The sequence below is a fragment of the Panthera uncia genome, chromosome X (assembly GCF_023721935.1).
Source record: "Panthera uncia isolate 11264 chromosome X, Puncia_PCG_1.0, whole genome shotgun sequence".
Lineage (NCBI taxonomy): Eukaryota > Metazoa > Chordata > Mammalia > Carnivora > Felidae > Panthera > Panthera uncia.
The window spans coordinates 14,560,950-14,584,533 of record NC_064817.1 but is presented as its reverse complement, the minus strand read 5'-3'; the positions used below and the strand labels follow the sequence as shown (position 1 = coordinate 14,584,533).

General features: G+C 45.3%; 1 protein-coding gene across 1 annotated transcript in view; it reads left to right on the top strand.

Annotated features, from left to right (window-relative positions):
- MAP3K15 (mitogen-activated protein kinase kinase kinase 15) overlaps positions 1-23,584 on the top strand; it is a 123,483-nt gene that overhangs the window by 88,675 nt on the left and 11,224 nt on the right. The window contains exons 14-19 of the mRNA XM_049643553.1: positions 5,690-5,777; positions 7,746-7,879; positions 10,144-10,271; positions 12,773-12,903; positions 13,143-13,248; positions 21,735-21,892. Of these exons, the coding sequence (XP_049499510.1) occupies positions 5,690-5,777; positions 7,746-7,879; positions 10,144-10,271; positions 12,773-12,903; positions 13,143-13,248; positions 21,735-21,892 (745 nt within the window). The remainder of the gene's footprint in view (positions 1-5,689; positions 5,778-7,745; positions 7,880-10,143; positions 10,272-12,772; positions 12,904-13,142; positions 13,249-21,734; positions 21,893-23,584) is intronic.

Below are 23,584 nucleotides of genomic sequence, written 5' to 3'. Positions count from 1 at the left end.
CTGTCTCTGGATTTGCCTTTTCTTGACATTTCATATAAATGTAATCATATCATATGTGGTCTTTTGTGTCTCACATTTTTTACTTATTATATTCCCATGGTTCATCTATGTTGTAGCTTGTGTGGGTACTTCATTCTTCTTGTGGCTGATCATTGTTCCATTGTATGGATATATTTGATTTAACTATTCATTTGGAAGGCACTTGGGCTATTTCCTCTTGTTGGCTATTATAAATAATGCTACTGTGAACCTTAACGTGCAAGTTTTTGCATGGACCTGTGTTTTCATTTCTCTTGGAGCTAACTTACTGGGTCTTAGGTAACTCTCTAACCTTTGAGGAACTGCCAGACTGTTTTCCCACTTGACATTGTCGTCAGCAGTGTACGAAAGTTCTAGTTTCTCCACATCCTTGCTACACTTGTTATTGTCTGTCCTGTTGATTACAGCCGTCCTAGTGGGCAGTAGGTAGAATCTGATTGTGGTTTTGATTTGCATTTCCCTAATGACTGATGATAGTGAGCGTCTTTTCATGAGCTTACCGGCCATTTATATATCTTCTTTGGAGAACGATCTGCTCAAATCCTTCACCCAATTAAAAGAATGTTTTAAACTTTTTATTTTGGGAAAACATTCAGAGCTATAAGAATGTTTCAGAAGGGGCACCTGGCTGGCTTAGTTGGTAGAGTATGTGACTCTTAATGTCAGGGTCGTGAGTTCAAGCCCTACATTGGGTGCGGAGCCTACTTTAAAATTAAAAAAAAATTTTTTTAATGTTTATTTGTTTTTGAGAGAGACAGAGACAGAATGCGAGTGGGTTGGGGTGGAGAGAGAGGGAGGCACAGAATCTGAAGCAGGCTAAATTTTTTTAAAATAAATTTTAAAAAAGAAAGTTTCTAATCTGGCCATTTGTAGCAACGTGGATGGAACTGGAGAGTATTATGCTAAGTGAAATAAGTCAGTCAGAGAGAAAGACAGATACCATATGTTTTCACTCATACGTGAATCCTGAGAAACTTAACAGAAGACCGGGGGGAGGGGGAGGGGGAAAAAAGTTACAGAGAGGGAAGGAGGCAAACTATAAGAGACTCTTAAATACTGAGAACAAACTGAGGGTTGATGGGGGGTGGAGGAGAGGGGAAACTGGGTGGTGGGCATTGAGGAGGGCACCTGTTGGGATGAGCACTGGGTGTTGTATGGAAACTAATTTGATAATAAAATTTCTATATATCTATATATAGAGAGATGGATCTATACATATATATGTGTGTGTGTATATATACATATGTATATATACATATATATGTGTATATATATGTATAGATCTCTCTCTACATATACACGTATATATATGTATATACATATAAAAGAAAATTTCAGAGAAACAGTACAAAGAATTTCCATATGTTTCATCCAGAATTCTCCAGTGTTACTCCTTTACCACATTTGTTTTACATTCCTCTCCATATGCATATGATTTTTTTTTGTTCTGAACTGCTGAGGAATAACTTGCAGACATAATGCTTCATCCCTCTCTCTACTTGAGTGCATATTTCCTAAAAACAACATTCACTTGTATGATCACAGCACAGCTATCTAATCAGGAAATTAAGATTGATATGGTTCTGTAATCTACAGACCTTATCCCCATTTTACTTACTGTCCAACTAATGTCTTTCACAGCAAAACACAAGATTTTTTCTCAGCTCCGCGCTCCAATCCACGATCATGTGACATTTAATGGTCATATCTGTGTAGCCCCTGTTTATCTTCATCATTGCTTCCTTGTTTTTCTTGACTTAATGCTTCCAAAGGGTACAGGCCATTGATCGTGTGTAGCCCTTCAGTTGGGGGTTGTTGTTTCTCACGATTACATTAGCATCATGCATTTTGGGGAAGAACCTCACAGAAGTGATGTCCTGTCCTTCTCATGCACGACATCAGGATCTGTACAGCATCTTTGTCTCATTACTGGTGATAATAACTTGGCTTACCTGGTGAAAAGTGGTGTTTGCCAGGCTTCTCCCAACTGCCCATTTTTAATGGCATTATTTGTATTTTTGTTAATGGTTTTAAGGATTCTTTACGTGTTCTGGATACAAGTCCTTTACCAGATACGTGATTTGCAAATAACTTCCCCGACCCCATTCTACGGGTGGTTTTTTCACTGTTGATGATGTTCTCTGCAGCACGGTTTTTAATTTTGATGCAGTTCAATTTATTTTTTGTCCTGTGATTTGTGTTTTTGGTGTCCTGTAAGATTTTGCCTAACCCAAGGTTTTTTATGGTGCTTCTTTTCTTCTAAGAGTTTTAGCTCTTACATTTAGGTCTCTGGTCGAGTTTGAGCTCATTCTTGTACATGGTGTAAAGTAGGGTGTCCGGCTTCATTCTTTTGCTTGTGGATATGTGCTTGATCCAGCACATTTGTTGAAAAGACTATTCTTTCACCCACTTCACGGTCTTGGCAGGCTCAGAAAATCACTTGACCAGGGTCACCTGGGTGGCTCGGTCAGTTAAGCGTCAGACTCTTGATTTCAGCTCAGGTCATGAGCTTCCGATTCATGAGTTCCAGCCCCACATCGGGCTCTGTGCTCACAGCACGGAGCCTGCTTGGGATTCTCCTCCTTTCTCCGTCTCTCCCCTGCTTGTGTGTGTGCTTGCTTGCTCACGCTCTCTCAAAATAAATAAAAGTTTTAAAAAAAGAAAATCAATTGACCATAACCAGAAAAGTTTAGTTCTGGACTTACACTTCTATTCCATTGATCCGTATATTTGTTCTTAGGCGAGTACCACATTTTCCTTCTTGCTGTAGGTTTGCAGTAAGTTAGGAAATCAGGAAATGTGAGTCCTCCCAGCTTTGTTCTTGTTTTTGATAATTACTTTGGGTATTGTGGGTGCTTGCATTTCATGTGAATTTTAGAATCAGTTTGACAATTTCTGCAAAACAGGCAGCTATGATTTTGACAGGCATTGCAATGGCTATGTAGACCAATTTGAGAAGCGTTGCCATTCTAATCGTGTCACGGTAAGCCTTCGATGCCATGAGCATGGCACATCTTTCCATTTGTTTAGGTCTGTAATTTCTTTTGACAGTTGTTTTGTAGTTTCAGTGTACACGTTTTATACTTCTTTAGTTAACCGTATACCTAAGTATTTTAGTTTTTTGATGCTATTGCAAATGGAGTTTTCTTAATTTCTTTTTCAGAGTGTTTCTTGCTAGTATATAGAAATATACTTGCTGAACTCATTTAGTGATTGTAATATTTTTATTTTTAAGATTAAAAAAAATTTTTTAATGCTTATTTATTCTGAGGGAGAGAGAGACAGAGTGGGAGGGGCAGAGAGAGGGAGACAGAGGATCCGAGGCAGGCTCCAGGCTCTGAGCCGTTGTCAGCACAGAGCCCGATGCGGGGCTCAGACTCACAAACTGCGAGATCATGACCTGAGCCGAAGTCAGACGCTTAAGCAACTGAACCACCCGGGCGCCCCTATGATTTTATTTTTTTTTAAATCTCTATACCCAGGATGGAGTTCAAACAACCCTGAGGTCAAGAGTCACATGCTCTACCAAACAGAGCCAGCCAGGCACCCCAGTTCTCATACTTTTTATTGAATTTCTTAAGATTCTCTGTATACAGGATCATGTGTGCTGCAGATTGATAAAGTTCTTCCTTTCCAACCTGGATGCCTTTATTTCTTTTTCTTACCTAATTGCCCGACCAGTGCAATTGTTGAATACAAGTGGCAAGAGCAGATGTCCTGTCTTCTTCCTGAACTCAGGGGGCAAGCATCCAGTTTTTCACCAGTAAGCATGATGCTCCTGGCGGGTTTTTCTTCCTTCCTTCCTTCCTTCCTTCCTTCCTTTTAAATTTATTTATTTATTTTGAGAGAGTGCGCAAGAGAGAGTGAGGGGAGGGGCAGAGAGAAAGAGAGAGAATATCCCAAGCAGACTCTGTGCTGTCAGCACAGAGCCCGATGTGGGGCTTGAACCCGTGAACCATGAGACCATGACCTGAGCCAAAATCAGGAGTCAGACGCTTAACCGACTGAGCCACCCAGGCACTCCATATTTACATAATATTTAAATTAGGTGTAACATACATAGAAGTGAAGTGTGTAAGGTGCACTTAGGTATATCAGCACCCTAGAAGGTGCCTCGTGCCCCTTTCCAGTCATTAACCCCCTTCCAGTGGTAACTATTTTGATTTCTGTCACCAATGGTTAGTTTTGCCTGTTCTTGACCTTCAAATAAATAGAACCATGAAGTGTTTACTCTTCCTCACTTATTTCTTTTCAAATAATATCCATTAGATTTAGCCATGATCTATGTACCATTTCATCCTTTTTATTGTTGTATAGTATTCCTTTGTGTGAATATACAGCAATCTATCTGTTCTAGTGGTGAACGTTTAGATTGTTTCTAGTTTGGTGCTATTATGAATAAAATGACCATGACCTTTCTTGTACATGTCTTTTGGTGAACATATACCCTGATTCCTGTTGAGTACATACCTAGAAGTTGGAGTTACTGGGATGTATGGCAGGTTTATATTCAGCTTTGGTTGATGCTTTCCAAAGTGGGTGCATCACTTCACACTTCCAGCAGCAGTGCACGAGCATTCCACGTGCTCCATACATGGACAAGAAATGGTCATGTCTTTTATATTCTAGTTATTCTGGTGAATTCGTATCCTATGTCTCCTAAGAAGTCTGACTCTTGGTTTTCCCAGCTTTCAGAGATTAGAAGAAGCAAAGGTGGGATGGGTTGCAGAAAATAACATTTTAACGTTTTGTGGAAATTGTCTGGAAGTATACAATACCCTTCCCTATGATCGTGTGAGAAAACCATAAAAATTTTGCAAGTCAAATCTCTTGTACGTAAATAAACAACTGCACAAATGTCGGAAGTGGCTGATGTGGCCCAGCAGCATCCGTGAGAAAGACCTGGGGGTAATAGTTGATGTTAAGCTTCATCTGTGTCAAGAGAATGATGAGTCCATCTTACACATTTCCTCCTCACCCCTCTCCTTAAGACCTTACTGTTTACAAAGAACTAGAGCGTCGACAACTTGAGAGGTGATGATCCCACTATCCTTAGCGCTGATAGGTCACATCTGGAACACTGGTCTTAGGGCCAGACGAGGAGAGTAATGCAGGGACACCTTTGAAGAATTACCTGCTACTGGAGTGACTGCAAAACAAATCCTGGAGGAAACATTGAGGGAACAAGGAGGAAAGATTTACAGGGATTTAGTAAATTTACGTACTTTTCTAATGGACTGTTACATAGAAAAGGGATTAATTCTAAGCAGTCTGTGGATGAGACTCACCTAAAAGGAGTCTTAGCTCAATGAGAAGCTTAGCTTCTCATCAAGTTGTCCACGGAATAAGCAAACTTGTGAGGTAATGAGTTCTCTGTCACTGGAGATGTTCAGTTGGGCATCAGTTGGGCATCAGTTGGGCAACCAGTTGGTGGGGCTCCTGTATAGAGAGGACTCAAGTATCACGTTGAGTATTTGAACTAGATTAGAAAACCATTAAAGTACTATGTCAAATCAAGGAGTAGATTGATTATTCCATGAAATTGTACAAACTTGCTTTATGTAACCACAGTTTAATGTAATAAGGCTAAGTTAAAGCTATGGAGCATGAGTGATGATAATTAGCATCTTTGTGACATTTGCTGTTCTAGGTTTTGCGCTTTGGTCAAAGAGATGATAAGCAACACAATGGGTAGTACAGTGGAGCTGGAGGGGGAAACCGATGGGGACACCTTAGAGGTGAGTCATAGAAGACCTAGAACATGGAAAAAAATATTTATTGTGTCTTTGATGCTGAAAGAAAACATCCCATTTTTTGTGAGAATCCTTCCTATTTAAAAATACTCTCGAATGAATGAGCTAGCTATCACTATCTGTGACTTTCAGAGATTAAGTTGAATATGTCTGTAGAAGAACCTCATTACTTCGGGATCTTCTCAGCCGGAATATTTAAGAAAAATTTGGCATGGACTAAAGTAAAATTTTATTTTGTGTACAACATATGGATAGGGTTTTCTCTGCTGATTAATAATGTTTGTGAGACTACAAGAGAAATAGTTGGTCAGCTCATTGTACCCATTCATCTACGGGTGGGCATGGGGTTGTGTCCATATCTTGGCTACTGTAAATACTGCAGTAAACATAGGTGTGCATGTATCTCTTTGAATTGGTGTCATTTTCTTTGGGTAAATACCCAGCATTGGAATTGCTGGATCATGTGGTAGTTATATTTTTAACTTTTTTTTTTTTAGTTTATTTATTTTGAGAGAGAGCAAGAGAACGCACAAGCAGAGGAGGGGCAGAGAGAAGGAGAGACAGAATGCCAAGGAGTCTGCACGCCATCAGTGCAGAGCCCGATGCGGGCCTCAGGTTCACGAACCACGAGATCATGACCTGAGCCAAGATCAAGAGTCAGATGCTTAATCAAGTGAGCCACCCAGGCACCCCTGTTTTTTGAGGAGCCTCCATACTGTTTTCCACAGTATCTGCACCAGTTTGCCTTCCCAACAGTGTACAAGGGTTCCTTTTTTTCCACATCCTCGCCAACACTTATTTCTTATCTTTTTGATAATTGCCAGTCTGACAGGTGTGAGAACCCTGAGCTCTTTTGGGCAACACAGCTCTCCTCCACGGTTACTACAGTGTTAGACGTGTGTTTAAATATTGCACAATTACTCAGGTTGGCCACTAATTGAGGTCCTCCCATTGATGACAATTTAATGCTATTTTACTATCAAGTTAGTTTGAAATTCATTCTTTGAGGTTTCTTTCAGAAAATATCAAAAGGATTCATTTTAATCATTGACTCACGTACTTGAATTCTTAGTTTAGAATCAAAGTTTGTTGTGGAAATGAACTAAGAGATGCACTTTGAAGGTAACAGATGTGGGGGCCAAAAACGGTGTGAGAGAAAAGGCTTTTGTGGAGCATGCTGATGTCTGGTTAAATCAGACATGATGGGAACTTGTTAGTGATCCTAACTGTCATGAGCATCTTTCAAAGTGTGTGTGGAAGGAACCCACACACGTTCTGTGCACTTCTGTAAGTATGCACAGCGGATCACAAAAAAAGAACAAGTATGGCTCAGCCTAGAGATATGTTGGTTTTAATCATCGAAAAGAACCAACTAGAATGCAGCTGCACAACACCTTTCGATAATGAGATTGGGGGGACAAAACTGCAGTGGCGGTTATAGGCAGAATGTGTGCGATGTGTGTGGTGCTAGGTCTGTTCTTCTAAAAGGCGGAAGGCCCTGCTTATGTGCTTTGTATTAAGACAATTTTAATTTTTATCGACCTTCAGTTCTTCTCTGGGCTACAGAAAAGGATCGGTTTCCTGAGAAGGTAATGAGGGATCATGCAGGAGGGCACCTCTTTGGGGCTCTTGGCATGCTTAGAAGCCTTTTTAAATTGCAGCATTAAAGTGGGCAGAATCTCCCAACACTGAGCCCATGAAGTTACCTATGACTCGTAGTTTTGAATTTCTTGGATTCCATTTCATAAAATCATGTTGTTAATATATGAGTAACTGAGTATGACCCTTTTAAAGTCATTACGTATTGAAAATAGCATAACCTAAGGAATGTGACCTGCTCGGGACTCAGATAACATTATTTATAAATAAAAACTTGCAGGACAATGTTGAGGTTTTTATGGGGCTCCACCATAAGTTGTGTGTTTTTTGATCCTGTTGCTTTGCCTTCTTCAGTATGAGTATGACCACAATGCCAACGGCGATAGGGTCGTGCTGGGGAAAGGCACGTACGGGATCGTGTATGCCGGAAGAGACCTGAGCAACCAAGTGCGAATAGCCATCAAGGAAATCCCAGAGAGAGACAGCAGGCAAGTCGGGGAGGGCCATCCTTGTTGTCAGTTGCCACCTTCACACCCAAACCCTGTGCCCATCAGTGCTGGTGCGGGGGACTGAAGAACGAAGTCATTATGTCATCAAAAAATTGAACATTCTCTTGCGGTAATGGTGATTTGTTGTTCTTTGCGTATCATAAATGGCTGGAGAAGACGGAATAACTTTACTTGAAGGCATGTGGAATGCCAAGAGTCCTATCGTAAAAGAAAACTTTTTTATTTCCACTCATCAACTAGGTCTGAAATTTTACATTTTTACATAGCTAGACATTGGCAAATTTTTTTAAATGTGGCTCTGCTTTAATTCACATTGTCATAATTGTAAATGGCTATCATTTTTTTTAAAGCTTATTTCTGAGACAGAGACAGAGCATGAGCGGGGGAGGGGCAGAGACAGAGGGAGACACAGAATCTGAAGCAGGCTCCAGGCTCTGAGCTGTCAGCACAGAGCCCGACGCGGGGCTCGAACTCACAGACCGTGAGATCATGACCTGACCTGAAGTCAGTTGCTCAACTGCCTGAGCCACCCAGGCGCCCTGTAAGTGGCTATTATTTATTCAAATGTATCATTACAGAAAATTAAGCGTGGCAAAAAGAAAATTAGCTTTTTGCAGTACAGGCTCTTTTTAATACCCTGCCCTTGAATCTCACCCTCAAAGATTTTGGGTATTTTTTTTTAAACCACCACAACTACTAACTTATTTCTTCAACATTGTTTTGAGTCTAATTAAATATTTATGCCTTTTTAAATTCACACCTCCCCCCCCCCCCCCACCAATTCTAAACAAGAACGTGGCATCATTGACTGTCGAGTGTTTTTGTAGAGAAGCTTCATACACAACAATGGCCACTACGTAAGTGTGGTCACATGACATCTGCGTGTTGCTTTCAGTGCTGGACACTGAGGGACACGTGCAAATATCCTTCCGTCCTGGTGGTCACTGAATCATTAGTTATAAGTGCTTTCTAGCAGCCATAAGACCTTTCATCGTCCCTTTGTTCATTTATTCACACATTCATTCATCTGTCCTTTCATTCGTAATGGGATTGCGTGTTCTCCTGTTTGAGTTAAAAGGCCGGTCCTGAAATGAACTCCTCTAGCTGCTTCTAAGGCCGAGGAAGATTAAATGACTTTTCCCAGCATGTGAGGAGTCAAGACTAGGATCTACACTCTGGAATTCCTTGTCCAGTACTGTCTCTTAGGGTCATGCTGGATAAGGTACCGCAGTTGTATCGCGGGGAAATTGCTGGCATGTACCACCTCCTTTGGTCGCAGCACTTAAGCTTTTCATTGCCGAGAGCTTTTCCTGGGATTTTAGAGCTAGAAAGGATCTTAGACACTGTTTTTGTCCCATTCCCTAAATTTAGAGCTGAACTTAGGCTGTCAACCCTTGCCTGGGGGTAAGAGCAACAAGTGCCATCATAGAGGGGCACGCAGAATGTTTGTAGGACAGGAGAGGAACTAATTACTTTTCCTTGGTGAGTTGTGGTCTTTGAGGGATGAGTAGGAGCTCGTCTGACAGAAAAGAGGAAGCCCAAAGCGTCCTCTGCTGCGGGAAGAACAGAGCTGTTCAAGCACAGAGTGTATTCGGAGAACAACAGATTACCTGTTGTGACTTGAATGTAGGATGGGGGTGGAGGGCTCTTGAGATGAGGCAAAAATTTTAAAAGATGTAGTTTGACTGGAGTTTGAACTCCTCGTGTGCCATGCTAAGCAATATGGTCTTTATGTGGATTTCATGAAGAGAAGTGATAGGATGAGGTATGCAGTTTAGGAAGAGAAAATACGGTGACCAGAGGTTGAATATACTAAAGAAGCCAGACACTGGGTTAGGAGGTCTATAGTGTAAAGTGAGTGTGTGGAATGAGACTCGAGGGCAGCTGAGGAGAGAACCTTCTGGAATGCTACCACTCTTCATGAGAGACAGAGGAAGAGGACCTGCTCAGAGAGGCAAAGGGTAGTTGGAGAGTGTAGACCTAACCATAGCAGCCATTCATCGAGTACCCACCGTACACCAGGCGCCATCGGATGCCTGAGAGACGTGACACCCCTTTGGCCTTGAGCGGCCCTGTGTGGCTAGTATTCTTACGGGAAGCCGGGGACTCTCACGGGAGCCAAGGGAGAGAACATTTGCAGAAAGAAGGAACGGCCAGGAGCAAGACAGGGACTGGCACAGTGCCGTGTGGGTCCCAGGCCGCAGGGATCTGGCAGGTGATGCTGGCTTTGTTTTTCTTCCTAGGTACTCGCAGCCCCTGCATGAGGAGATAGCTCTGCATAAGTACCTCAAGCACCGCAATATCGTTCAGTACCTGGGCTCTGTCTCCGAAGATGGCTACATTAAGATATTTATGGAGCAGGTGCCTGGGGGTGAGTAGTCACTAGGATTCTGGTCTCGTGCTCAAATTCATTGATGAAAATATAATATGAACATCATTACCCATCTTGCCACTTAAAAAGTGGCAGACCTGTCGTTTAGATGTGGCGGAACATTTGTTTCTCAGAGGAGTTGGATACAAACTTTTCGATGTCGCATAGTCTATTGCTGGCTTCATTCAATCATCAAATATTCATTGAGGATCTACTGAGTGCCAGCTGCTGGGCTGAGCGCTGGAGACAGATGAATTAAAGCATAGTCTCCAGCCTTGAAGCTTTCGGTCTGGGAGTTTAAAGATGGCTTGGAGAAGAGGGGACAGAGGTCTTAAAAATGACACTGCAAAATAACATGTTTACTGTGAAATCAAACACCAGTGCTTTCTCCACAAAATCCCCCGTATGCAGGCAGTATTGTGTGGGGGAAGAGTTCCTCTGATCTGGAGCCCGGAGTGTCTAGTTTGAATTGGTCCCTCCATCTGCAGGCTGTGTGACTTCAGGCAAATTCTTCACCTCTGTGGCCCCCCCCCTCGGTTTCCTCATTAAATAAATGAACTGTAAGGTCGGAGTAATAGGGGCGCCTGGGTGGCTTAGTTGGTTAAACGTCCAACTTCAGCTCAGGTCATGATCTTGTGGTTCTTGGGTTCGAACCCCATGTCAGGCTCTGTGCTCAAAGTGTGGAGCCTGCTTGGGATTCTTCTCCTCTCCCTCTCCTCTCTCTCTCTTTCAAAAATAAATAAAAGTTAAAAAAATACCCTGCATTTAAAAAATAAAGTAAAATTGAAGTAATAATAGTTACCATAATGATTGGAGTAGTACTAATTATTGGAACAATAGTGACCCTAGCTCAGTGGGTTGTTGGATGGATTAAATAAGATAGTGTATGTAAAGCTTTTAAAATGGTGCCTGGCAGAGAGCAAGAGCTCATTAAGTGTTCATTTAAAAAAGTAATAATAAAATTGGGGCACCTGGGTGGCTCAGTCAGTTGAGCATCTGACCCTTGATTTCAGCTCAGGTCATGTTCCCAGGGTCATGGGATTGAGCCCCATGTCAGGCTTTGTGCTCTGAGCGTAGAGCTTGCTTGAGATATTCATTCTCTCTCTCTCTCTCTCTCTCTCTCTCTCTCTCTCTCTCTCTTTCTCTCTCTTTCTCTCTCTCTCTCTCTCTCTCTCCTTCTCTCTCTCTCTCTCCTTCCCTCCCTCTTCCCCTCCGCCTCCCCCTTTGCCCCTCTCCCCCATTTGCATGCTCTCTCTTGCTCTCTAAAATAAAAAAATAAACAAAATAAATAATGATAATTATGATCTGAATACAAACACTAAAACTTCAGTTAGAAATCTGTATTCATTCATCTAACCAACAGTTATTAAGAGCCTACTATTCTCTTAAGAGCTTAAATGTGTATCTAGCCAGTAAGTGGGCTAGATTTTGAAGGTTACAATAAAGATAAAATGGTTTGTTCTTCCCTCCGGTTGCTCATAGTCTAGCAGAAAATATATCATTGCTGTTCACATTATTTGATACTCCAAGGGCGAGGTTTAAGGATGGCAGAATTGTAGATAGATGTGCACAAACCCTTTTACATGTGGAGAAACTGAGGCAGGTGGCAAGGTTCCTGTAGCACTGTGGAAGGTGTCAAGCTGAGGCTGGCTGCTGCCTGAGGGCCTGCAATGATAACCTCTGAACCAGATGCTTAGAATTGTTTTCTTTGGGCCCAAAGGTTCAATGTTTAGTATAACTGAGTCAGGGGCTGGGGGGATGGTAAGATAGTCCTGCCCCTGTGACCTGGCCCCGAGGGCTTCTCCCAGTGGAGATGGACAGACCCGGGCTTCTCTGATCCCAGTCCCTGTCTCCCTGAATGGCCCCTCATTCTGGTCCTGTCCACCTGATTTCCCGGCAAGGTATATACAATGTGGCTTTGACCCAGGCTGAACAGCCGAGACATTCGTGCAGGATCTCCAGCGGGGGGCTGGTCCTCTCAAGTCCAGAGTGCTTGTTGCACTCTCCTCCTGACTCCGTGAAGCTTAACAGAGCTCTACCCAAAGGGAGCCCCGCTGAATTTTGGAGGTCACAAGGGGTTCCCGTTCACCCTCCATCTCTGGTCCCTTCTCTGGCTGTGCTGCTTGCACATCTGGAAAACAGGCAACAGAGGGAGGAAAGACGCTGCACTTGGCCGGGATGCAGCCATGTTGGTATGATTGCTTGTGTGAGGTTAGAAGCATCACCTCGCTGGGGCACTGGGGTGGCTCAGACGGTTAAGCATCCAACTCTTGATTTCCACTCATGTCGTGATCTCACGGTTCGTGCGTTCAAGCCCCACGTCAGCTCTGCACTGACAGCATGGAGCCTGCTTGGGCTTCACTCTCCCCCCCCCCGTCCCTCCCCCACTCTGTCTCTCAAAATAAAACATTTTAAAAAATACATCACCTCGCTTTATTTCCCTGACTCTTGTGATTGAATCTTCATCAACCTGATGAGTTTTCTGCTGTGTCCATTTCCAGGAAGCCTTTCTGCTCTTTTGCGATCAAAATGGGGGCCAATGAAGGAGCCCACCATCAAGTTTTACACCAAGCAGATCCTGGAAGGCCTTAAGTATCTCCACGAAAACCAGATTGTGCACAGAGACATCAAGGTGCTTGCTCATCTGAGGCAACGAGGTTTCATTTGTGTGTTTCGGACCACATGAGCTGCTGGCTGGCAGTCTGCAAACTGACCAGCTCAGAGAAGGGGAGGAATGGAGCGTGACGGCCCTCAGAGTGCCGAGTCGAGTCTTGCTACATACTTGTGACTGTTTCTTCAGGTACAAATCTTGTTTCATGTTAGCTTGTTTAAATCTGCCTTTCAGCATTTGGTGGTTTTTCTTTTCTGAAGGGTGACAACGTTCTGGTGAATACCTACAGTGGAGTGGTGAAAATCTCTGATTTTGGAACCTCCAAGCGTCTTGCAGGAGTGAATCCATGCACCGAGACTTTTGCTGGTAAGCAGGACAGGGCTTGGTGTGGGTGGCCGTCCCGGAGTTAGGTTTACCGCGCACATCTGCGCGGCAGTTGGCAGTTGCAGTGGACAGCGTCTTGTCCCCAACTTCAGGTGGTGTGAACTTGGTCACAGTGGTGCACTGAGCCAGCTACCTGTGACAGTACTATTGCCACAACTGTCTTGTCTTCACAGGTTGGGTAGGTGTGGTGCTCTGCTGAGGTTTTCTGAGGGTTTCTGACCGCTCAGGAAAGTAGCAGCATCTCTTCTAAGTTAATGTCATGGGTAATTCTGAATCCCGCTAGCCGTCAAGCCACTTGTTGGGGTGTTTTACTGGTCTGTCCTAAAAATAGCCTGTTCTAGTTCACGAGTTCTGGTGCCTTGTGCTTTGATGGGGTTATGTTTCCAAGGGAAGCTAATTGTTCTGGGGAATATGGTCTTGTAAGTGGGTTCGAGGAATTGGATTTTCTTCTTCGTGTGTCAGTGATGGAATCATGTAAGTGTTTAGAGGGACTGGATTCCGAGAGTGGTATAAAATTACCAGCTAGCTTTCCAATTATAAGACCAGAAAGTTGAATGAGGTTCAAAAGCTACCTGTGGCTTTTTGAAATTCCTGCTTAAAAGGAATTGATCCCTGGAAAGAAATACTGATTTTGAATAAGGAAAGGTTTATGGTCCCCTAAGGTATAATAAAAGGGTCACAAAGGTCTTGCTTGATGGAATTAAGAAACAGTGCTTAGATTATTATGGCTCTGAATAAAGCTATAAAAGAAGCATGACCGTTCTCTGTCCTGGAGCACTAAGCTGTAGTGTGGACAGATTTGGCCTTGGTCTTAATGAATGTCTCGGCTCTGCTCCAACAAGAGGGTTTTCTGTGTTGATCGCTAGACGCCCACAGTGGAGGCACATTCCCTGTCTAAAGAGAACTTTTATGTGTCAGAAATGGCATTGCGCTTGTAACACCAGAGGAGATACACACACCTAAAGATGGGAAAATATTACACCAAGGACTCCACCAGAATCTCACAAAGAAAGAATGTGTTGAACTTTCATTTTTTGTTTCTGATAGAAATATACACGTGTCATCATGTATATGTGAGTATGGATGTATATATGACTGGCACATTTTTTTATTACGCTAATTGAAAATGACTTCTTTCCTCCTCTTTGGAAGTCACCAATTAGCTTGGCAATATGTAGCAAGAGGGTCTCTGATATAACAAGGAGTTATTTCAAAACATAAAACCCCTGACAATTTATCTCGTAATTAGCATCCCCAAGGAGAAAAAAAATTCACAAAGAAAACGCATGTATAATTCATCATTGCATATCACATTTTCCCAAGTAATTGGCTTGAGGAGGCATGAATTTTGCATTGCAAAACAATGCAGGGGTGTTTGGGGGATAATAAAGAAGGGGTCTCATTTTGGGTAGGAAATTCCCCTGCATATCATTACTCTTTGCAACACAGAGTGGTTCTGTAAAGAAGTCTCGGCTGGTTGGTGCAGAGCCCTGCTTGGATGCCTGAGGTTATGGTGGGGCTTTTCCATGCAAATGCCCGGAGGCTGTCGGAGCCTGGAAGGAGAGTGAGAGGTTTAGGCAACTTCTGGCACCGAAGCCTCCCCCTCCCGTGTTCTTCTCAAGGGTTTTCACTATAGGTATAAACCAGCTAGAACAGGAGGAAGGGCTGTTATGACCCAACCGACTGAGCCACCCAGGCGCCCCCACATTTTGGCTATTGTGAATAATTTTGCTACGAACAGTCACAAGCCTTTGTGTAGACATAAGTTTTCATTCATCTTGGGTATATGCCTAGGAGTGGATCTTGGGAAAGGAACTCTGGTCTATGGTTGTGAACATCTTTGGTTCAAATTCTGGCTCAACTGTTTGCTAGCTGTGTAACTTGAGGCATGTTACTTAACGTCTCTGTGCCATAGTTTCTTCAGAAGTAAAATGGAACTGTTAATAGTACCTAGATCGGAGGGTTTTTACGAGGATTAAATGAGTTAATATTGGTGAAGTGCTTTGACCCGGTACCTGACTCACAGCAAGTGCAGGTGAAGTATTTGTTAAATAAATAAATAAAATAAATACTAATTTGCACTTAGAAGATCCCAGGTTATCAGAACTGGCAGGAGTCTTTCAGAGAATCAAGTTTCTGTGGGTAACAAACATGTTGAACCTGTCAGACTCACAGGGTGTAATCATAAAAGTCACCCCCTCTTTGTCTCCCACTGCCCTCTATGCCCTGCCCACGGTGGTAGTCCTTTCCTGAGACTTTGCCAGCCACCCTCAGGCAACTGAGAGAAAGTCTTAATGGAGCTTCGAGAAGCAAACAGTCTGAATTGGGTAATTAAAAGGGGCCACACTGGGGCTCCTGGGTGACTCAGTCGGTTGAGCATCTGGCTTCGGCTCAGGTCATGATCTTGCAGTCCGTGAGTTCGAGCCCCGTGTCGGGCTCAGTGCTGACAGCTCAGAGCCTAGAGTCTGCTTTGGATTCTGTGTCTCCCTCTCTCTCTGTCCCTCTCCTGCTCGTGCTCACACACTCGCTCGCGCTCTCTCTCAAAAATAAGTAAACGTTAAAAAAAATTTTTTAAGGGGCCACACTGATGTACTCATCAACACTCTGGTCCTCATTCCAGGGATAGCGACCTAACCCTGTCCCTGCAGATCTGGTGGCAGGCGGCACGCAATCTCGAATCTCGTCCTTTCTCACCTGCCCCCCCCCACCTCCTTTTCTGCTCCCCAGCTGCAGGAAGGGGAGGAGAGGGGCACAGAAAGTGGTCACTTGACTGGTGCTGTTCTAAGCTGGATTTGTGTGCTCTGGGACTGGCTAATGGTTATTGTCAACGCTTTCCTGCCAGATCCTTTGTAAGTCCCACGTCGTGGGCAGAGACCTGTCCTTTAGTTGACTGCTTCCTGCCCCCCGCCCCTCTTTTACCCCTCACATTGTACACACTCCTCCGTGTTTTTCTCTTGAGGGATCCAGGCCATAGGAAATGGTCTTTGAGCAGGATTCCTCTAACAGAGACCCTAAAGCGGTATTTCTTTCTTTTCTTTTTAATTTTTTTAATGTTACTTATTTTTGAGAGAGAGAGGGAGGGAGGGAGATATAGTGTGAGCGGGGGAGGGGCAGAGAGAGGGGGAGACACAGAATCTGAAGCAGGCTTCAGGCTCTGAGCTGTCAGCACAGAGCCCGATGTGGGGCTTGAACCCACAAACTGTGAGATCATGACCTGAGCCGGTCGGACACCCAACAGACTGAGCCACCCAGGTGCCCCTAAAGCAGTATTTCTACACTGGGTCCCACATCTGGCATCCAGGGTTCATGCATCTTTCACCCACTGTTAAGAGGGCATGGCCGTATCCTCGGACGCTATGGGCCGCTCCCCTGGGAACCAGTCCTGTGTGCAGCTTACCAGCGGGGGACATGTACATGTGGAGCTCTGCATGGGCCCAACGAGGAGTCCTCATCTTTGGGTTAAAACAAAGTGGTGTCCCCTCCTACCAGGCCCGTCCTTGGCCAGGGCAACCAGGGTGGTACAGGAGGCATCTTGTTTCTCTTTCCGGTACTTCATTAATATGAAACTTGGAAACTTTGGGCTCTAACAGTGTTTTCCAGGGCCTGTAGAAAACGCTTATGCGTGTGCCCTCCTTTGGAGTGTGACAGTTCTGAGTGCTTGTTGAATTGCCTGAGTCGCCATTTTGGGCACAGCCTTTCCTCGGCTCCTGTAATGAGAGGGCAGACCTCCCGGCACAGCAGTGTCTAAAGAAGTCACTCACAACATCCCCCACCTCTAGTCTCTCCTCTCTCGATCTTTTTAATCCCTTGATCTGGGTGGCAGGACCCTGGGCTAGAGGCCTGCGAGGTGTGTGACCACTTCTGTCGGACCCCCTTTGAAACGTGCGCCTGTCGTCTGTGTCTCACCCCTTGCCTTGGTGTCTGGCTTTTATCTTGGCGCCTTGATCAAAACTTCTCAATTATTGTCCTATGCCATGCGTTTTTGTCGCTGGTGATTTGAAAATCCTGCTTGGGCAGTTCTCCGGGAGCCCCCACAATTTCATGTCCCCGGTGGTCTGGGTCCATGCCTGTGGGTCTCCTGTCCCCTTGTTCTGAACTCTGTACCCCCGATCACATGACCTGTGTGTGGGCACATCTTGGGGGACGTGCAGTTTTGAAAGGCTAGGATACCCTTAAGAGAGCCAGATTGAAGGCAAGCAAGTTTCCCAGGATTTCCACATTATTCAGATGCCCCCCCTACCCCCGCCGCTGGCATCTTTACTTGATTTCTCGACAGAAGCCGATTTGGTGCAGCCGATACACACCCACAACGTGCACACCGCTTGGGAACAGTCCCTTGACTATTGGAAACAGTTGTGTGGATCCGTCTCCATTGGATGTTGACTGTGAGTGGGTGGTTTTTCTGTAAATCTGGTGGTCAATAAAATGGAGCACCCGGTTCTCTCTTACCGCCCTACGCCTTCCAGCTATACGGGAACACGTCACATTATGGCTTTGGAAATCCTCACGTCAGCTCGACTTTTGTTCAGGCAGCATTTGCTTCACTTGTGCTTGTCCTGGATTCATTGCATACATCAGCAGTGTCATGGTGAACAGTTCCAAATGTGGAGACGGAAGACCTGAGTTCTAGCTTGAGCACATCTGCTGCCTTCTCTGAGGCTCATTTTCCTCATGTATAAAATGGGAATAACTGTTAGACAGCGCCGACCTTACTGGGTTGTGAGAGTCGCAGAGACAGTGCTACGTGGAGATGCTCTGTAAGTCATTGAATACTGATGGGAAGTCAGGCATTGTGGCCATTAGCCTCCAAGATGGCCCCCAGCGGACCCCGCTGCCTGGCCTTCACAGCCTCGTGTAATCCCCTCCCCTTGAATGTGGGCTGGACTTAGTGACTCACTTCTCTCTCTTTTTTTTTTAAGTTTTTAATTTTGGAGAGTGCACAAGCAGAGGGGGGACAGAGAAAGAGAGAGGGGGCGAGAGAAAATCCCAAGCAGGCTCCTTCAGCACGGAGCCCAATCTGGGGCTCAATCCCATGAACCGTGAGATTATGAACTGAGCCGAAATCGAGAGTTGGACACTTACTTAATCAGCTGAGCCACCTGGGCACCCTGATTAGTGAAATCCCTTCTGATGAGCATATGAAGGCAGAGTGGCAGTGTGTGACCTGGAGGCTAGGTCGAAGAGGACAGCGTGGCATCCCTCTTGCTTGCTGTCTGTGGATCCCCGGCTCCGGGGGAAGCCGTGTTTTGAGCAGCCCTTTGGAGGATCCCACTCGGTGAGAAACTGAAGCCTCTTCCCACAGCCTGCCTGAACTTGGAAGTGGGTTTCAGCTCCAGTCTGCGTTTCCCTTGACTGTAGCCCAGCAGATACCTTGCCTACAGCCTAATTAGAGACTCTGGGCCAGATCCACCCAACCCAGGTGTTCGTGGATTCCGACCCTTAGAAACCGCATAACATCCTAATTCCTGTTTTAAGGTGCTAACATCTGGGCTAATTTATTACATAGCAATAAATAACTAATACGGATGTCCTTGCTAAGTCCCTACATTTATAAAGGGTGATGTTTACTATGTTGTCATATAAAGAAAATCTCTAAATTTGGCATCAAGCGGGCTTAGCCTCCAATTATGAAACAGTTGTACTCTGGTGCACAGTTGTTTGACGAGGGTCAGTAAACCATTGCGGTTTGGTATAGTGCTATTTTCTACGTTGCAGAACTTTGTAAAAGTTGATTCTCTTACTCTTTTAAGAATTAACTTTTACTCGTTGTGTTAGTTGGGATCCAGGCAGGAAAACCAAAATCGCCCCAGTTATTTTTACACAGAGAATTTAGTAGAAAAAAACGGTTTACTGGGACTGAGTTATCAGAAAGCAGCTTCTGTTTCTAGGGCTTGCGGGGAGCACAAGGAAGGGTGTTACTGGAGTGGAGCAGGCAACTAGTGGTGGGGCAAGATGAAGCTGGATCTGAAACTATGAGGGGACAAAAGAGCTAGAAACTGGAGCCAAGCACTGCTACTGGAACCAGCTGAGGGTCCAAAGTGCAGCTCCCTCAGAGGGACAGCGGCAGACATGGGGGAGCAAGTAACCAACCTCTCCTTCCTCCCTCCTCTAGGTAGGTATGCCTGAGCAGGCCCGTCTGAGCTCCTCCTCCTGCGGTAGCTCGCGCTCTCTCGCGCGCTCCCCCTAGTGGCAGAGCCTAACAGGAAGCTGCAGGCAAAGCACAAATGGGGTTTGCAGAGTCCCGGAACCAGCATCGTAGAGCAGAGCTGAGAGAGAACAGCTGAGTTAACAAAAAGCACAAGTCTTTCCTTGATTAACAGATTGTGGATTAGTTAGTAGGCACATCCTCTGTCAAAGCCTCTCCATTCATTATTCACAGCAGCACAAGCCTGGGAGGGGAGATTGTGTCACTGGAAGTTCCCTCCCTGGGGCTCTAGGATTTCCCAATGGTGCAGCAAGTGCTATGAGCCTGTATCTTGCCCAACCCTGCAGCAGCTGAACACTTCCCTAGCAGGCTTTCAGCTTTGGAAACCAAAACCATCGTTTGTGCCCTACTGATCTGTTGAGCTCACAGACCCAACCCAAGTTATGTTTCACTTTAAATTAGTTTGAATTTTTTTAAACATTTATTTATTTTTGAGAGAGGGAGAGAGACTGTGTGAACAGGGGAGGGGCAGAGAGAGAGGGAGACAGAGAATCCGAAGCAGGTTCCAGGCTCTGAGCTGTCAGCACAGAGCCCGACGCAGGGCTTGAATTCATGAGCCATGAGATTGTGACCTGAGCCGAAGTCAGACGCTTAACCGACTGAGCCACCCGGACGCCCGTAATTACTTTGAATCTTTAAAAATTAAAAGAAAGTAAAATTCATGTCATCCGTCTCACCAGCCATATTTTAAGGGCCCAATGGTTATATGGGGCTAGTGGCTACCATATCGAACTGCACAGATTTTCATTATTGCAAAACTCTGTGGGTCGGTGCCTTTCAAATGCTCATTGGGAGGAAAAATACTAAAAGACATTGGATTTTCAAGAAGAAGATGTAGTACATAGCTTCTCCAAATGTTTTTTAAACCAATGAGCCCTTTGTTTTCATTGATTTAGACTCTGGAGACTTGCTTTGGTTGCGTGATCTTGAGATAGGCACTTGAATTTCTCTGGGCATCCGTGTTCTCTGTTCACACCTTGGCCAGTGTCATATGCAAGTTTGTTCTTTATTAGAAACCACTTTGCCAGCATATAGTGTCTGGTGCTGTTGCTTTCCTCGGCCTTAGTTTCAAGAAGAACCTATGATTTTACTCCCAGAGCCCTGATTGACCTCCCTGCCCCCATCTCTGCAGTGCTTTCTCCTCCCAGCACTGTATCTGATCACCACCTTCCCTGTGGCAACTCTGGCGGCCCGTGACCCACAGGAGAAAGTCTGAAGCCAGAGCCTTCATTATGTACTGCTTGCCATTCGGGCTGTGCCCTCGCCACTGCCTCCTTAATTTTTAACTCCTAATACCCTACTCTGTCAGCTTCCGCTGGTGGTTCCCCGAACTCACTCTGTACTGCACACCTTCGCACCTTTGCTCAAGCTCTTCCCCCAGCCTGGGAGTCCTCCCATCCCACTGTCCACCTCCTCAACCCGCCTGGTGGGAGGCCAGCTCGCTGGCAGCCCCGTGTGCTGCCTTCTGTGGCTCTGCCTCCGTGTTCGTGGCGGGGTCGTCCGTCACCCTGCCTGCTCCTGGCCGACGACTGCACGCCGGCGGCGTGCTGGACCAATGTGATGTTCCTCCAAGGGGCAGCTTTTGGTCAGGGACTCCCCAGTGGCCTGGCCGAAGCCATCCCTGGGCTGTTCTTCTGTCTGAGACTCTGCCCACCTCTTCGTTCCCTGCCCTCTCTCCCAGGTGTCACACTGGCACTGAGCTTGACAGTTCCCCCTGCCCATCCTGCTCCCTCCCCCTTTATCCCACGTGTATTTCTCCCCAGTAAATCTCTCTGGTGTCCAGTGCTGTCTTAGCATTTACTCCTCGGAGAACCAAACTGATCCAGGTAAAACTTCCCCTGACTTGAAGCAGGCAGAATCAAGCACTTTTTCATCTGCTTTCTCGGAGCCCTCTGCTTTAGCACTTACTCCGTTTTGCCATTAGCCCGCCCCCACCATCGTCCTATCATCTGTCGCTTCCACTAGGCAGCTCCTGAAGTCGGTGGGGTACTGTGTGTCCTGCGTTCTGTGCACTGACTGGATGGGGTTGGGGCCCATTTGTCCTTCGCGGAGCTGAACAGTCTTCTCTCAGTGTGACCAGTATCAGAGGAAGGGGCGTTGCGTGCCTCTGATCAGAGAAAGGACGCAACGGCATCATTTATGCATGAGAGCAGGCTCCGTCTGTCATTAATGAGAGGGTTGAAGTCCACACGCTTGTTTACCAATGGTCCGCTGAGATTTTTGTGCAGCTTGGTGCCCACAATCTTTATTTTTTTCCCCATAGGCACTCTGCAGTACATGGCACCTGAGATCATCGATCAAGGACCTCGCGGGTACGGCGCCCCGGCGGATATCTGGTCCCTGGGCTGCACCATCATTGAGATGGCCACCAGCAGGCCTCCGTTCGATGAGCTCGGTGAGCCGCAGGCAGCAATGTTCAAAGTAAGACATGTTTGGTGATTGAAGTTGCTGGTGTCAGGGAAATAATAAGTAAAAAGAAAATCTCCTGCCACTCCAGAAATCTCTCCACAAAGGTAGAAGAGAAAGCAAACAGTTTTATTGTTGAATAGGCATTAAATCAGAATGCGATGCATGCCACAGGCAGTCCACTAAGTGGTTGCAAGGACAGAAAGAACTTGTCCTTTTCTCCAGCCAAGCACTACCACCCTCTGACCCGTGGTCTCAAAGGAAACGATCACTAGTCCTCCCGTGCGTGGACAGGATAGTGCCACTGGTCACAGTAGTGCATCCAAGGGTCACTCGATAATTGGGACGACCATTTGCATCAGCTAATTGATTTTACCTAAAGGAAAAATAAACTTCTCCAATATTTAAGATAGGAGGTAGTTTTGGAGGAAGACACTACTGAAGTTAGGGCTCCCCCGCAACCGGAAACTGGGAGATAGAGATGGATCCTTCTTGATGTTGACATTTCCAGGAGTTGGCCCTCAGGTCCTTGAGAAAGGCATTCTTGGCAAGAGGCTTATTCAGCTTTTAAAAAGATTCACATAGCGTCTCAAAGACACCAAGAACTTGCAGTTACAAGTTTTCTAAAGTACATGCTCTAAGAAAAGAGGGGGAGGGGAGGTCTCTTCCCTTATTTTCAACAGGGAGGATGAAGGCTCTTTGTTTTCTCTTGGGTTTTTTTTTTTTTTTTTTTTTTTTTTTCCAGTCTTATTTTTCGTTTTAAAAATCATAGCTGTTGGGGCACCTGGGTGGCTCAGCCATCAAGCGTCCAACTTCAGCTCACGTCATGATCTCACGGTCCGTGAGTTCAAGCCCCACGTCGGGCTCTGTGCCGGCAGCTCAGAGCCTGGAGCCTGCTTCGGATTCTGTGTCTCCCTCTCTGTCTGTCCCTCCCACACTCGCTCTCTCTTTCAAAAATAAGTAAACACGAAAAAATTAAAAAAAATCATAGTTGTTAACATATTATCCATGTGATTTTTATCTCCTGCTTCTTCCCATACTGTGAGGAACTCATCATAAACATCATGTTGCATGTTGTTTATTTCTAACTTTTGCTTGTACAACTAACATTATTTTTTTTAATTTTTATTTAATTTATTTTATTAATTTACATCTAAGTTAGCATATAGTGCAAGAGTGATTTCAGGGGTAGATTCCTTAATGCCCCTTACCCATTGAGCCCATCCCCCCTCCCAGAACCCCTCCAGGAACCCTCTGTTTGTTCTCCATATTTATGAGTCTTTCATGATTTGTCTCCCTCCCTGGTTTTGTCTTATTTTTGTGAAGCCTCTTATTTTGAATCTGTATTTGCCCTTACACTAGGTGAGGCTCAAATACCACATGGGCCTGTATCTTTGGAGGGCAGGTTTCTGACTGGTTTTGAAGAGGTGGGGCTTCGGATAGCAGACAGTGTTTACTTTGTCATTCTAAAAGCCCTCCCCGAGCTCACGGGAAGGCCACCCCAAGTACTGAGGCCCACATAAGACCGACTGGCCACCATGGCGGGGGGGGGGATTTTACCACCAGGCCTGCTCCCTTGGGAAGGGACATGCTTCCCATCCCACGGGAAGCTGATGCCAGGATAGCCCCTTGTGTCTAAGGCCAGGTCTGTGGCTTCTGGCTCTGAGTACACTTGGAGAAGTTGAAGAGAGGCTGTGGTCTTAAGAG